The 16,695-nt window shown below is 42.8% G+C and overlaps 1 protein-coding gene across 7 annotated transcripts in view; it reads left to right on the top strand.

Annotated features, from left to right (window-relative positions):
* The window catches only part of RB1CC1 (RB1 inducible coiled-coil 1), a 544,646-nt gene that overhangs the window by 182,617 nt on the left and 345,334 nt on the right, over positions 1-16,695 (top strand). For all 7 annotated transcript variants that reach the window (XM_086965748.1, XM_086965743.1, XM_086965750.1 and 4 more), the window contains 3 exons: positions 4,713-4,897; positions 12,949-13,135; positions 13,453-13,534. In XM_086965748.1, coding sequence (XP_086821874.1) covers positions 4,713-4,897; positions 12,949-13,135; positions 13,453-13,534 — 454 coding nt within the window. The remainder of the gene's footprint in view (positions 1-4,712; positions 4,898-12,948; positions 13,136-13,452; positions 13,535-16,695) is intronic.

Raw genomic sequence — 16,695 nt, 5'->3', positions numbered from 1 at the left:
TTCGGCGGCCAGAGCCATCTACGGCCTGCCCAGGAGAGCCAGCGCCTCAGCGCTCCTGGCTAGGCTGCACTGGCTGCCAATCTCTGGGAGAATCAGATTTAAACTCCCCACTCTGGCGTTTAAAGCTCTCCATGCGATTGGTCCTAACTATCTGAGGAAGCGTACTGCTTTCTATGTGCCACGGAGGTCATTGCGGTCGGCGGACCTGGCCAAAATGGAGGTGCCTGTGGTCAAACGTGTCCGGATGGGAGGTCGCTCCTTCCAACACGTGACAGCCTGCTTGTGGAACGAGCTCCCACTTTCCCTTCGGAAAGCGAACAACCTCCTGGCTTTCAGGAAGGAGTTGAAGACTCTGCTCTTCACCAAGTAACCCGCGGTAACTGTAGTGTGTATGCCTTTGGCTTTCCTGTTTCTCTGAGCCTCTTTGCTAAAGCGCCGGGACACCCTTTGGGGTAGCCGTGCGCTCAAAAAGTTCGGCTTACATTAACATTAACATTTCATACCATACAAATAAAATCAGTTTTTTTTTATAAGGAAAATGATTATGCATTTCCGCAAAAGTTTGATGACGTCACTTCGGCGCGCAATGTAAGCGCCCTCGGAAGCGCCTACGTTCGCGCCGCGTAAACGCACCCGGAAGCGCCTACGTTCGCGCCACGTATGATCCCCGGAAGCGCCTACGTTCGCGCCGCGTTTGTGCACCCGGAAGCGCTCCGGAGAACGCAGCGTAAGCGCGTCGGGTCATGTGACCTTAAAATAACACTTTTCATTGATTGCTAACAGTTTTTTTTACAAAGAATTAAATCCCCACCCATTTCCTTCACTTCTTCTTTCACTTTTGTGACTGCAAGACCTGCCTTTTTGCTCCTGGATATTTGTTGGTTTTACAATGGCTACCAGACAATCCAGCAGTGAGGATGAACCAGAATTCATCAATGAAGAGCCTCCTCAACGAAAAGTTAAGGAACATTTCATTTGGAAATTTTCTATAATCCCACCTACACTAAAAAAGGTAAATGCTCCAAAAGTGCAGTGCAGGATCTGCAAAGAAGAGCTGTCACTAGGAAACCCTTTGAAAAAGTACTCTTTTGGGAACTTCACAATGATCCGGCATGTGGAGAGGAAGCACCCCCAGAATCTTGCCCGGGAAAGTGTCAGGGCTCTGGCACAAGAGTTTCCCAGTGATGGGGCCTCTACATCAACAGGAGGAGCAACTTCTTCTGGGAGGGGAGATCACAAGAGCTGGTTCCGAACATTCAACCTGCTTTTAACCATGGTGCCCTCAGATGCAGATACTGCAATCAACTGCTTACCTTTGGAGAACAAAGTGTACAGCTCATGGTTCGAGCATTAGAAAATCATCGCTGCCCTTCCCACCCCTAATTGTTTTTGTTTTTTTTTGCTCCTGTTGAGCAGTTTCCATTCCCTGTTTTTTTTCCTGTTTAGAAAAAAGAAGAAAACCAAAAGTTCTTTTCAGAACTACCTCCAATTCTCATCAAAGAGCTATATTCTTAAAAAAATGAAAAAGAGTAAGTGAAATAGAGTGCATTGATAATGGAAAGGAGAATGAGTAAGAAAGAACAGAAAGGTATGAGAGGAAAAAGGAAGTGAAGTAGGAGGACTGAAAGAAGGTGAGTGTTAGGAAAGAAAGTTATGAGAAGAAGAGTGAATATGGGGAATGTTGATATTCAATGAAAATGTTGAAAAGGAACAGGGGTGTGGAAGGATAAGAAAAGATGCATTGCTGGACTTGAAGGCAGAAGGCCTCATTTATGAAGCCATGCGTCACTTTAACGCCACCAAAGCATCACTTTTTGTGACACAACAGTCCAATAAAAAATGCACCTTATTTATTCATATTTACAAAGTGGCGTTTCTAGGTAAATACGTCACTTTGTAAACCCCTGTGCCACATTATTCCTACGTCAGGTGTAATGTATGCAAAAGGGACGTATTGACGCAAGAAAGGGTCGTAGAGGTGACACAGTGAATAAACTGGAGGCCTCATTTCTGAAAAGTGACGCATCGCTGCGTGAAAACAGCGATGCGTCACTTTTCTGGGCACACTCCTTATGACATTCCAGATGTGCCATATTTAATTTATGACTAATCAATTCGCAAGGAGTTACAGATACGTCAGTATTTCTGACGTATCTGTAAACACAAAAGTGACGCATTACTGGAGTGCGTCACAAAAGTGAGGCAACTCCAGTAATGCGGCCTTTCACATGGGGAAAGCACCATGTGAAAGGTCTTGCGTCAGTCTTACACCTGCTGTGAGGCAGGCACAAGATTTTGACACAACAGCATCCTAAAAGTGACGCAGTGAAATCTCATAGATTTCACTGCGTCACTATTACAAAGCTTTTTGCGGAGGAACGCCCCCTCTGCATACATTATACCTGACGCAGGTATAATGTGGCGCAGGGTTTTAAAAAGTGACCCATAGATGCGTCACTTTTTAAATATAGCGTAACAATGCGCTTTTTTTTACACCGCTGGTGCGTCACAAAAAGTGACGCACAGGCGGCGCAAAACTGGCAGCGCAAGGCCTTCATAAATATGGTCCTGGATTTTCCCTTTACTTCGCTCACCGGTGCGCTTCCCGGTGCGCGTACCGGGCGCTCCCCCCGCGCAAATCGAAAAAAAGATTTTTTTTCAAATGCCCCGCGGGACCCTATTTTAGCCCCCACATTAAACCTAGGGGGTCAGGAGGGGGTCTACCCTGCCCCCTTATGGTCAATTCCCCCCTTTGTTTTTGCCACCTCTTGTGTCTCGATTTTACCGAGACACAAGATGGCGGCCGCTCCAGACTGTTTAGAATGTTTACAGACACCCCAGAGCCAATCAGCTTTCTGCGCGCATGTCGCCTGGCGCGCCCGGTGCGCTCCCCGGTGCGCGTACCGGGGCGCGCCTATAGATATATATATTTTTTTGAACCTAAATTACTCAACATCCACTGGAGCACATATCTTGAGACATAGCAAAGGCACATCGGGCTACTAGTCCCTACAATTTTGCCAAGATTGGTGTAAATCCATTCAGCCGTTCGAGCTAAAAGTGAAATCGACCGCCCTATGGAAATTAACATGGGGAAACCGCGTTTTGGGACCCCCCTTTTATCTCGGCCCCCGCTTGACGAATCCCCCCCAAACTTTCAGGGAAAGACCGGAACTCGACAAGGCCATTTTGAGGAAATTTTCAAGCAGATTCGTCAACCAGTGCCAAAGTTATTCCAAATAGAATTTTGAGATTTAACATTGAAAAAAATCCTAACTATAACTACCTACTGGTGACCGCCAGTAGGTTATATATATATATATATATGTACATATATATTACAATGTTCATTTCATTGATTTTTTTAAAACATGGGCAATTAAGAATTCATATCTCACCAGACTCACCTTTTCCAGTGCCAGTAGGGAAATGTTTCGTAGTTAAATATTTTTCTCTGAGAAATTAATAGGCTTGGCCGGCAGGCAGAAAAGGAGAAGTTAATTACAGTCATCCACAGGTAGATATGTGGTAATGTGTCAGAAGGGAGTAGACGGGTAAGAAAGTTGTCATAAGAATAAAAACTGGCTGAAAACACAGCGCTTGACATGTTGATAATGTATAGGTTCCTGGTATGAAGTAGTCCTTTGGTGGTCTATTCCTATAAACCCTGTCTCTGGTCATATCAAGAGGGGACCACCTTCTAGGTCTGATTTTCAATGTGCACGGCAAGAAAGGCTTTCCACTACCAGCACTTAAGAATCTTGAGAATACAACTAGACTTGGAGTAGAGTAGAAGAACAAAAACCCATTGCTGTGTCTGGATTGGGAAGAACAGAACACAGTTTACTGTCTCCTTGTCCCATCCCCTAGCATTTTAGGAGCAAAGAGATGGCTGTTATGGGAAATAGTGCTTAGCGTGTGATCTTATAAATGGCTAAAGCGAGTGTAATCTCCCTTCAGATGCTCTAACATTTTATTTATTGAGTTGAAGTCCATAATGCTTAGCTAATTATTTGCCACCAGCACAGCCTCGCTTGCATTTTTAAACCTATTGTTTCTCTCTGTACCTTACATCCCTGAAAGAAGGCGAGGAGACATTGTAGGGTTGAGTCACAAAGAAAAGAATAGCTTAACAAGTTGCAAACCTAAGCTTGTGTTTTTGGTTCACAACTTAAATCAGGTATTGATATTTTTGTCAACAGTGAAGGAACACTGGTATGCCATTAAGGTGCAATGCACACCCATTTGCAGTGGTATTCTAACCTTTTTGGCACTAAATAAAAGTATGCATATTTGTTGTGAACACATTTGGAAAGGTTTGTTAATACCCATAGAATATGATTTTGTTGGTATTTACCACCTTGCCAGATACCACACCTTGAGCCTTACTTGGAAACGCTCATGTTCCCACGGTTAACTCTAAACTTATAATGGGAGAGCATCTCCCATCCTTGAGGATATTCACAAGGTAAATTCCATATTTGGGCTTAAACGTCTGTGACTGTATTTGCACACCCATGTGGAACTTGAAGGGGTAAAAGATTTTTTAAATCAAGCCCTAGTCTTCGACAGTTTTAAAGCAGTATGTGCCTGTTACAAACATTTCTAAACATTCTGTGATATGTTAAGGTCATTGTCTTTGTAGGTATTTTTTGAGAACAGAAATAAGTTTAAAACAGTTGTGATTAATATGTAATTTGTTTATTTCCTAGGGATTTTTAGCCAATCAGAAAAGAGCAGAAAACTTGAAAGATCCTTCTGTGCTACCTGATTTGTGTCTGAGTCATGCAAATCAATTGATGATAATGCTGACTAACCATAGGAAGCTTTTGGACATAAAACAGAAGTGTACTACTGCCAAACAAGAGCTTGCAAATAACCTACAAGTCAGATTAAAGTAAGTTCAATTGTATCTATTTCTTTTATCGTGTGTGAGTGAGAAACAATATCGTTCCTAAGTTGGGGGTAAAGATCTGCTTTTCAGGTCTGAAAAATAGCAGATTAAAAGGGTAATTGTGAAAATGCTTGTAATCTTTACTTTGTCTAGAACTGTTTCAGTTATTAATTTGCCTGCATAATGTTCTCATGGTCTCCATATTCTCACACCAATCTGTATCCCATTATTTACCCCCCCCCCCCCCAAAGGTCATGAGCTTTCCGATATAGACTTTCCTGGTTCCATTTGATTTAATGTATTTTGTTTTCTACTCTAGTATAAGGCAGCGATGTGTCCTCATTGTTCTCTGCATGGGCACAATCTCTGCCACCAGAAAGACTTTGCCTAAAAAGGTCAATGTCTCCTTCAAGAACAATCAACAAACGGCCAGTACTCTACGCACAGTACCTGCCAAGCAGACAAAGAACAATGCTGTTACCCTTACTCCTCCACACCCTCCTCTACCACCTACACCATCACCTCCTTCTCATGGGTCACCAGAGTCATATTCTGGTTCAGGCAGCCCTAGTTCCTACTCTCCAGTAGGGACTTAGGAGTGCCAGTAAATCTACACCATTCACAACATCCTTGGAGGACTATTTATTTATTTATTTAGAAGGTTTTATAGAGCGCGAGCAAGATCCTCACTGATGACAAAGTCCGCAGGGGACCCTGACCTAGAACACGTCCTTTATAGGCTTTCTCCTCTGGACGGTATCGCCACTTACTACATTGTCATCCAGTGTGCAGCATTAGGTAGATACCCATGTCACCCCGGAGGATGATGACGGCTTGGTGGAGACTCTATCCAGAACCCAAGAGATCACTCCACGTTCTCCCTATGTTGAATGGTATAGAGAAGTCTTCTGCAGAAACTTTCAATGATCCTTGGAAATCCCAGATGGTACACTCAGGATTGCGAAAAAGTTCAAACCTACACCATCTGATTCTCTTTCCAGCAGAAGCTTTGCCCCCACAGGACTCTTTGTTGGTTTTGACCGCCTGAAAGAGCGCAGTAGTCCAAGCCACAGGTGTAGCTGCTCCTCCTGTTAAGGAGAGCAAGGCATTGCTGCGGCTGGCAAAAGAGTGGCAGTTGGTGCTGTCACATGGTGGCACATTACCAATTTCGTTGACCTCCTTTCATGTTACAACAGGGCCCAATGGGAAGAAATAGAGGCCTTGTTCCAACGTCTCCCTGAACAATATCGGAGGAGGTGAGAAGAGATTGTTGAGAAGGAGAAAAAAGGCACATTTTACTCCTGATTCAGCTGGTACAGCTGCTAGTGAGGTAAACTCCGCTGTCATCATCTGCTGCTACTCCTCACTGCTTTTTTCTGGCTTTAAGCGAGAGGTCCAACAACATTTCATGTATAGCCATAGTCCATATCCGTCCACTTCAAAAGTGTCTATTAGTGCAATGATCACAAGCAGAGGGTTGCTGGTAATATCTAGTGCTGATAGGGGCCAGCACCTATTGCTTTCTTTAATGCAGGACAGGCCTTTCCTCAGACCCAGTCTCACAAGTAACCATCGCCACGGCTGCATCGCTTGCTTGGTGAGGTGGCCGCATCTAGATCACATGATGACCTGGGTCTGTGGCCAACTAGTAAATAAAGTCTCAACATCAACCATCTATAATTTTCTGTTGTATACCTAGCGCTCAAAGCTTTTATTGAAGGCAATAAGGGCAAGGTAGTCCCAGTGCAATCGGACAACATGAGTAACATGTTTTATCTGAAAAAGGAATGTAGCACACATTTTCTTCAACTGTCAGCTCTAGCGCAGCAAATTTGCCAATGGGCGATATACCATCAAGGGCATCACCTTGCAAAGTATCTCCAGAGGGTGGAAAACAACTTTGCAGAGCTACTCAGTAGACAAGTTCGTGAGTGGGAACTCCACCCACAATTCTTATTCCCTTTGTCGGTTGGGGGGTGCAGCCGGGTGTTGGTCCCAGGCATGGACCTCTTTGACATTTGTGGAAAAGCCAGTCCATTGGAAAATCTGTGTGGATGAACTGGTCCGGTATCTTCACCTGCACTTTTCATTCTCTTCCATTTCTACTGTAATTGTTGAGTAAACTGCGTCAAACACCAATCACCCTCATCCTTGAGGCTCTATACTATACTATCCTACTCAGCAGTCCATACCTACTCTCACTCAGTGAACGCTAAAGAATATCGCTATGAAGTTGGTGCCTGTGCGCCTTCACTACTAGAAAAGTCGTCACAGATACCTTGTGATTCAGTGACTTCTTTGAAGTCCAACACTAGAAGGGAGTATGCAAAGCATGTGAATTTACGTGCATCAAACAGATGATTACATATTAGGTGAAATAATCCTTCTAGAGCATTGAATCTTTAGTAGATTCATGTGCTTCAGTTGTTCCCCATCATCATGCTGGAAGTACCCACTCTAATTTCAACATAGAAGTAAACAATTCTCTGAGGAAGTTGGTAAACGCCCAACTAATGCGGTGAGTTTAATTATCTCCATTCAGGCTATGTAGCTCAAAGACACTTTATTGACCCCACTCAAGAAATGTATGTACTGTGTCTGTCCTGAACCCTCTTTCTACCCAGAATTAAAGACTGCCAAATTTGCAGAGAATACTCTTCAAAGATCCTCAGTAACCTGGTCCTTCACACAAGATAGCTTTAAAAAAGGCTTGAGCCATTATAAAGTCTGTAAAAAAAAAAAACACAGTCATGCTGAGAAATCTGCCAAAGCAAAAATCCCTCCAACATTTTTGTTGAGCATATCATTGTCATCTGTCTCTGCTTTGGCCTCTCATACCACGTCTGAGTTATTGCTTACATTGAAGACCCCTCGTGTAATTCCTTCACCGATTACTGATGCTGTTGATGCTCCTTTTTGTACGTGGATGACCCAAAGGCAACTGTACTGTCAGTGGCCCCTTTGCCATTGATAAAGCCTCTGTTTAAGACGGTGTCAAAGGAGTCTCCTGAAAAAATGGAGGATAAGATAACCCTGACCCCTGACAAGTGTATTTAGTCAGTTCTTCTACACCATACCTTGCCAAGTAAGTCTCCCTGCAACCTTCTAATCCTGTTTTAGCAATGAAGAAGACTCACAAGATAAGGATCCTTTTGCCAGGGCGAATTTATGTCACCACTTACTCTGCCTTTGCTAGCTGGGTATTGATATGGGTGAGGCCTGGGGTCCCCTTTGAACACACTCGCAATCAGGTAGATTATAAAGGCAGTTATGTTCTGGTGACGGGTCGGTTAGGTGGGAAGGAGGTGCCTATTGGGAGTGTATATGTGCCAAATGTAGAACAGATGGTGTTCTTCAACTCGTTTTCGGCTCAGTTGATTGATTTTGTTGGGGGACTCACTGTCATTGATGGCGATTTTAACTGTGTTGCGGATACTGGGGTGGACAGATCCCACCCACCACTACTAGGGTCTCCGCTGGCTCATCTTGAAGGAAATGGGAATAAATGAGGCAATCATAGAGTTTATGAGAGGCTTACACAGGGAATCAACCGCCATGGTGCGCTATGGGAGGCATGACAAATGCACAAATTCCTTTAAAATCGAAAGGGCGTCAAACAAGGTTACGTTTTGGTGCCGTTTCTGTTTGCCCTCTACACTAATAACTTAAATACTGACTTGAGTAACACTGCGAAAGATACTCCCCATGTACTGATTGTAGGAGAGTAGGGTCTGCAATCCTATGATCACCCAGATTTTTTGCTTTTGTTTCACTGGTTTACGACTTTCTCTGGCTGTGGGCCTGCTAATCAGACCCACAGCCTGGCTGTTCTCTTTCTAAATTACGATATGTACCCTAGGTGCATTTACCAATTGGTACTGGGCCACCTTATCAGACCCCGTAACGCAGGGCATAGGTGTACCCAGGGCCGCCAGGGGCTGCAGCATGTATTATGCCACCCCTGGCTGGCCACTTAAATTTGACACAACTGGCTGCACGACAGCTGGGGCGAAGACGTGTAACCACCCTTCGCTTTAGGTATAGTAGCCCTATATCTAACCATCCAATGGACACCCGAGTCCCTATCAGTCACTCCTATGGCAGGCCTTATCAATCCTGAAGGCAGAGTGCGTGGGCTCGTGTGAGCTAGGTTCAGGCCCGAGCCGAGCCCGGCTGCAGCTTGCGGAATCAAGACCCAATAGCTGTTCCATGATAACGCGTACCATATCGGTAACTCCGGTATCGCGTTATCAAAGCATGTCGAGTAAGGTGTCATACGAATCGGGGTGCTGCCCTCTCACCAATTCTGGCGATGAGGTTAGTATCCCACCCTTCTAGAGGGACACGACATGTACGTAACTGTGAACCCCGGTTAAAGTTAACTGAAGCCTCAGCTCCACAAAATGGATGCTGCCACCACAGACACAAGTCTGACCTCCTGCTGCTGGGAGTCCTTCCAGCGAAGAGCACTTGGACAAAGGGTTTCCTGTCGAGGGCGCTGTTCGCACCGTCCCAGACAGGGTTTGTGTATTCTGGGTAGGTAGGGCTTTGGCGAGAAGGTGACTGCGGAGTGGCACCCCGGTGCTCACTACGCATCTGCCGGTTAGAACCAGTTCCAGGGGCGACAGCCCTGGCCTGGGGAAAGCCCGGCAGGGGAGAGGGGCGTAACTACCCCCCTTCCTGGTCCCACCCTTAGGGCAGGACCTAGTCATGTACCCACCCCTTTCTTTAGGATAAAGACCGGAGCGGGGACCCTTCCAAATTAGATCATCTTTGAATCAAGAACTACTTTCTACGAAAGGACACTCAAGACTCTTCTCAAGATTTCTCCCTTGTGGCTAAGGAGTAGTCACCCTGCATCAGCGGGCACCAACTAAGAACTCTGCGGTTTGCTGCAAGTCCTTCCTCAAGGATCCGACGGCCCAGCTCGACGAGAACCGGCTTCCCTGGCACCTCTGACCTCTACCCACGTCATCAGCTCAGCTGTGATCTGTGGGTGCGACGAGACCTCGAGGGACCGGCCATCATCAGAACCTGCACGCTCTTAAAAACCAGCACGACCATCGAGGTAACTCTCTGGTGAGTGCTCTGGGGTCCGAGAAGCCCCGACCCTGAGCCGCTCTAGCACCGAAGTGCAGTCTCCCAGCATCTCCACGATCTGCGTGGGACCCTTCTGCTCGCTGCTCAGCACGTTGTCTGGTCACTCGCCGCTGGCTTGTGCCCTTCTGTGACGACATCCGAGAATCATCACTGCTGGTCTGGTTGCTCCAGACTGGCCCTTGCTTCCATCTTTTGCGAGAAGCACCCCGGACCCTCCTGGCCCACTCAAGACGCCATCTTAGGCCCACCCCGTGGCCCTGAGATCTGCCAAGGCTTGTTGCCCCATCCTGGGCCCAGCGACGCCGACAGCATCATCCTTCGTGGGACAGCTCGCACCTCCACCGTGGTCGCCGACAACGCCTCCTGGTCCGTGAGACTGCAGAGCCTAGCGTCGCCCACTCACCTAGTCGAGGTGACGGCCAACCGGTGCCTTCCTGGTACCCTCTGACTACTGGCTAGTAGTACGAACTTGGTCCCCTCTGCTTTCAGGTTTCATCAATCTCCGATCCAGGCTTGGATCTCTACGAACTATTCAGCACTGGTCGCCGGCCAGCAACTTCTTTCTTCCGGCTCCTGGCTCGTCAGCGAAGACCCCGACGCCTGTAAGACTTGTGCAGCCGCAGCCCTCGTGGCTAGGTAACTCGGCATTTCGGTGCCTGCATAGCCTCCTTACTCTAGGGTCCCGAGTCCCTCGCTTCCGACTTGCCTTATCGGGTCCGCCCGAGACCTTAACCTTTCCGTGTCCTCGGACACTTGTTTTAATTGTGCACTTGAAGTATTTGCTAAAGAGATTTGGTTTGTGCTTAGTACCCTGTCCTCATAAAGAGTACAGGGCTGTTGTGATTCTTAATAAATATCCTGTTTATTTTCATAACACTTGTGTGGTGTCCTTTCACTGGGTGTTCAAGGGGTACATGTGTGGTAAACAGCTGGCTTAACACGCCCTCTCGAGTCTTTAGCCTTAGACTGCTCGTATCCACGCTACTAGGATAGCTGGTCTATAGGTTGACTTACAACCAAACACCATAAGGGTCGTTGGAACGATACATAGCGGTCGCTAGAATAGCGAACGTTGCATATCGGGCCAACTTCTCACACTGATGACCCCCCTTCCAATTCTGCTTTTCGCAGATGATGCCGTGTTGCTGGCAAGGAACCCTCTGCTTGCAAAACTTGATTGTACTATACTCCGCTTTTATGACTAAACTGGACCTAAATGTTAATAAAGCAAAAACATATATAATGGCATTGGGTGGTCCAAATAAGAAGCAGCTAAGCTATCATTTAGCTGGGCGCAAAATAGAGTAAATTTATTCTTTTACCTGTTAGGGGTTGTTTTTGATTTTTAACAGAACTGGAAGGAGATGTTGCAGACACAAGCTAATCTCATGGCCCAAAGTATTCATGCCTTTTTTAGATTTTACGAAAAATTGGGATACAAACAACTAATGGAAATGTCAAAAATCTATCTAGCCAAAACTGTATCAATCGCCACATACTGAGCGACTATATGGGGAATATCAGAGGTGAGGGCACTTCAAATCATAGAGGATACATTTGTCAAAAGATTTCTCACTCCCTTTAGTAGGCAATAACTTTATTGCTCATAAGAAATTAAGTTTGCCCTTAATCACAGATGCTATTAAACTGACACCACTCACTCTATGGCTTTCAGTCTGGAAAAGAAGCTTGGTTGATATGAACCAGAAGATCATAATAGATATTATGAACCTAGATCAAGCTCATAAAATCCCCTGGCTATCATATGTTAAACAAACTCTTGTCTCATTGGGTCTCTCATATTTATATGAACATCTGTCCTTATGCCAACAATTCCCCAAAACAAGATTAAAAGATATTTTTATAAAGAAAGCGGTTGCAGAAAGATGAGATATCTATAGAGGCAAACAATCTGTTAAGGACTAGGACAGTGTACTGTACATTCCACTAGACTCTAGCTCTTATCTTGTGTTCCTAGAGAGCAGACAGCATTGCCACATTTTGATCAGATTCCGATTAAATTATATTCCCTTAATGGTGGGCCATCCAAATAATGTTTTTTCTATAAACGATTTACCGCCTTGCCCCTGTGATGATAAGGCAATTCAATCTACTGCACATATCCTCTTTTTTTGTCCATTTTATACAACAGAGAGAATTTTATTGTACCACTTTTAAATACATTTTCAGTCCGTTCTTTTGCACTTGCCATATTTTATCAACTAGAAACTGTGTTTGTGCGTTAAGCATTGTCATCATTCTTATTGGACACTATAAAATCCTGCAAAGCTTTATAGTATACCCTTTCTAGTATTTTAAAATGATTGTATGACTAGAAACTTAATGTTTGCTGCTATTCTTATCTTCTTTAATATGACATTTTTATTCTAATTGTTAATTGGCTGCTATGTATTGTAATTATTTCTCTAACTCTGGTTCTTAACAATATTTTATATGTACTTTTACGCATTCTTTACTGTAATGTGAAATAAAGTAATGTGATGATGATAACCCACCAGATTGACAATGCCATTACTTTACTTAAATAATACAAAAATATTGAAAGTGTTTGATCCTCTTTGAATTAGTTTTTTGCTTAAGAGAATGTGCCTGAATAAAATGAAAATATTTTCAAGTTTAGGATAGCCTTTGCACCATTTTTCTACTTGATCTGAATATTTTGACCTCTTAATTTGAATATTTTCTTTATTTTGTATAAGGTAATATAAAGTTTATGATGTTGGTTGGTTATAAAAGTTTAACACTATGACACGAAGAACATACATTATGTCCACCATTGCTGTTCTGTGTTGAATCCCAATTTACAGAGAGAACATCTATCAGGCAGTTGTCACATTTTTGTGTGTTAATTGTGGTTTGCAGCAAATTCATGGTTTAAAAGTTAATAGCAGCTTGAGAGTTTCATAAAAGGTCGTTTTTGGTTTACTTTTCAGGTGGTGTTGCTTTGTAATGCTTCATGCTGATCAAGATGGAGAAAAACTGCAAGCCTTGTTTCGACTCTTAACAGAGCTACTAGAGCGAGTGAAGATTGTAGAGGCTCTCAGTACAGTTCCTCAGATGTATTGTTTGGCTGTTGTGGAGGTTGTAAGAAGAAAAATGTTCATAAAACACTACAGAGCGGTAAGCAGAATGTTTTCCATGTCTGCTATAGGTGATGTAGAATACTAGATCTGGTGTTTTGTAACGGGATCTACTGACCATCATGTGCCACACTAGTCCGTGGTTAAGAACAATGATTTATTGCGCAAATAATTTATCAATTTGTGAATCAATAGGCTGTGTCTTCAGTTACTTGCTTTAATAATATCTTTCCAGAGTATGTTTATGTAACTGGAGTTTCAGCTTAGGCATTTGTGAAATAATAGACTTGTTGGTATAATATACATCATTAAGCCATACAGTGTTTATACGTTATTATCTTTTTCTATTTGCAACAGTGGGCCAGCGCGTTAGTTAAAGATGGCAAACATCTCTACGAAGCTGAAAAAACAAAAAGGGAAACTTTTGGGAAACTTTTTAGTAAGTATTTTTTTTTGTCAATATATTTGTTTTTAACTTCAGAGTCTCTTTCTAGGTTTCAGGCTTGTTATTAGACTGTAGTATTTAATGGCATGAATTTTTTTAAAGACAGGTAGAGCCAAGTTCATATATAACAAATACAATTTGTCCTCGGGAAGGGCTTTGCAGACTACACGCTATTCTATTTTCCAGCCTGAATACATGCATTGGGCTACTGTTCAAAGCTTAAGAATTGCCCTTTTGATGATTTCCATAAAAAAGACAGGCACATTTCAAGTACTTGAGTTTACTATGAGAAATGTGCAGTTTCTATGTGGTAATTTCATTTCATGGTATTCTGTTATTCTGCTGCTAGCTCATAAGGTGAATAAAGTTAGCCAGTTCTCTCAAGATATTACATAACCCAGTGCTTTTTACCTATAATATAGTAGGTAAATTATGTGAAAATTTTCATGTGTGGGTTTTGCTCTTTAAAACTAAAGATGTAAAAGTAAATTTTCTCAATTGTAAGCAACAATTCTGGCTGGCGATGAGCTAATAGGAGTACCTATATTATGACCACTGATTCCTACAGGAATACTCCAAATGGCTATTTATTGAAGTAAAACGTTAAGATGTATTTTTATAGTCATTTACCTATTTTTATATTCCGGCTCATATGAATAGGTAATTTGACTGACTGAATGACCACACAAGATCTGAAATAGATCATCAGGAAACTGATTTCTTTTTAATAATTGTATTTACTTCAGAAATCGCTGAGCCTTGTATCCTAATTGGTAGCCCTATGCAGTTTTCTAGAGACTTAAGGGAGGATATATTTATCTGCTTTCTTTTTTTACACAATTTTTTATATTAAGTACCAAGCCATACATAACATGTACTATAAAAAATAATGATTAACAATGTTACATAAATGCTGGTGTATCCTCGTGTATTTCATTAGGTATGCATAAAAGTAGCCAAACATGTAGGAGACATCTACTGATATGTGGAATATAGGTCAATAGTAAACAGTCGGGCTTGTATTCATGACCCGAGAAACATCTTGGTCCAGGCCTTATCATCTGTGCAGTAAACAACAGTACTTGTTATCCGGCTATTCCCCACCCACCCCTCCATCCCTCCCTCGCTTCTTATGTAATTATTATTAACAGTGAGAATCCTTAGTGAGAAACAACAAGAAATTGAACCTGTCACTGCTGGAGCTCTATTCCAAGTCTCAGTAATATTACGACAACTCCAACATTATCAGTTCTGTAAGTCAAATAGGAGTAAGTAATCTGATGGTTGAATTGCAATTAGTCCCTTGCCGCCGTATAGGCCCTTCAGATTAGTATCCATCCATTAGGTGGCCCGATAAATCGGTCCTGGGTCTGAAGGATATGCTCCGCCTTTAGAAGATAGTTGAACGATCTTTAGCCATAACTAAACAGTAGGAATAGTATCAGTTTTCCAAAGGTTAACGTGGCGGTATAGTTTGGTGAAAATGTCACTATAAATTTAACATTTTTTAAGTTAAAAAAACAATGAAGTTTTCTAGTCTATTGTTTTTTTTTATTGAGAATTCATATGGTTCCAGTCTATTGTTATTGCAAGTAACTATAACTAGCGCCATCGCCATGCATCTCATGACTCGTCTATTACAACACACATGAGATGTTCATTGATATCATTGATTACATCACAGATGTCATCTGAAATTACATAATTGATGACCGCACTGTACATGGTGGGGGTGCAAGTTATGGTTGTTTAAAATACCTATAACTTGTGAAGTTCGATTTTGTGTTAGTTTAAAACATTACAATTAAACTGAGATTTTCACCTAACTATGTCACTGTCACCTTTTTTTAGTGGATGGGGGTTATATATATATATGTGCAGTGGACTAAAGATATGGTATTTTTGACACTGGATATCTCAGCATTATACACATGCATCAAACATGAAGATGGGCTGCGAGCAGTTAAATACTATCTCGATCAAAGAGAGATTGGGATGTATCAGCATAATAAAATGCTCATAGAAATGATCCGCAGATGTTTGATGAATAATGTATTTTGTTTGATGCCTAGATATATAGACAGAAGCGAGGCGTGGCTATGGGGGCATGTTTCTCCCCCAGCTACGCAAGTTTACATGTAGTCTGGTGGGAGGAGCATGTCCTCAGAAGACACCACAAGGCACTTTATGATGCTCATGTAGCCCACATGTGGAGGTATATTGATGATGTTTTTATCGTGTGGAAAGGCAGTATTGAGCAGGCAAATAATTTTGTGACATGTATTAACAACAATGATCTTAATCTGGCTTTCACCAGTCACCTCAATAACACTTACACTAATTTTTTGGACATTCAGGTTCCAATCAATGAAGGAGTAATTGAAACTAGTTTATACCAAAAACCCACTGCAGGGAATACTCTACTGCACGCGTCTAGCTTTCATCCACGCAATACCATAGAGTCTCCCATATGGAGAATTTTTGAGGATCAAAAGGGCATGTAGTACGGATAAAGCATGGAGAGAATCACAGGAAATTGCCAAAGCTAGACTGTTAGCTCGAGTATATGGGGCGCATAAATTAAAGTTGGCATTAAAGAAAGTCAACAAACATGATAGATCTAATTTATTGCAAGTAGTACCCATAGTCCCCAACACTGATCCAGAGCAGGTCTTAGCCACTCGCATTGGATCAGCTAGTGACAGTGGCAGTTCACAGTGTAGCACGCACAGTAAACAATCGCATGCCATAAGGAAAATCATTAATGCACAGTGGCCGATAGCCCTAACTGATGGAGTCCTTAAAGGAGTCTTACCTGTAAAGCCCAGTTTTACTTATCGAAAAGCCCATTCCATGCGGTCACATTTGGTAAAAAATAGTCCAGAACTCCTCAACAAAGATTTGTGGTTTCCCCACAAAAAATGTTTCTTTAAATGCAGCAGTTGCAGAGCCTGCAAATTTGGTGCAAATACTAGCTTTTACAAAAATGCATTTTCTGAGGAACAGATCAAGATACAAAGTAACTTCAACTGCAAAACAGAATACGCAGTGTATATCTTGACATGTTTTTGCGGACTCCGCTATGTAGGGAGTACCAAACTTCCAGTCCAGGCACGAATTCTGCAACATTTGCGAGCAACAGTTAACTCAGACCC

This window comes from Lissotriton vulgaris, chromosome 4_1 (genome assembly GCF_964263255.1).
Source record: "Lissotriton vulgaris chromosome 4_1, aLisVul1.2, whole genome shotgun sequence".
In the NCBI taxonomy this organism is placed as follows: Eukaryota; Metazoa; Chordata; class Amphibia; order Caudata; family Salamandridae; genus Lissotriton; species Lissotriton vulgaris.
This window is presented reverse-complemented; position numbering and strand designations above follow the sequence as displayed.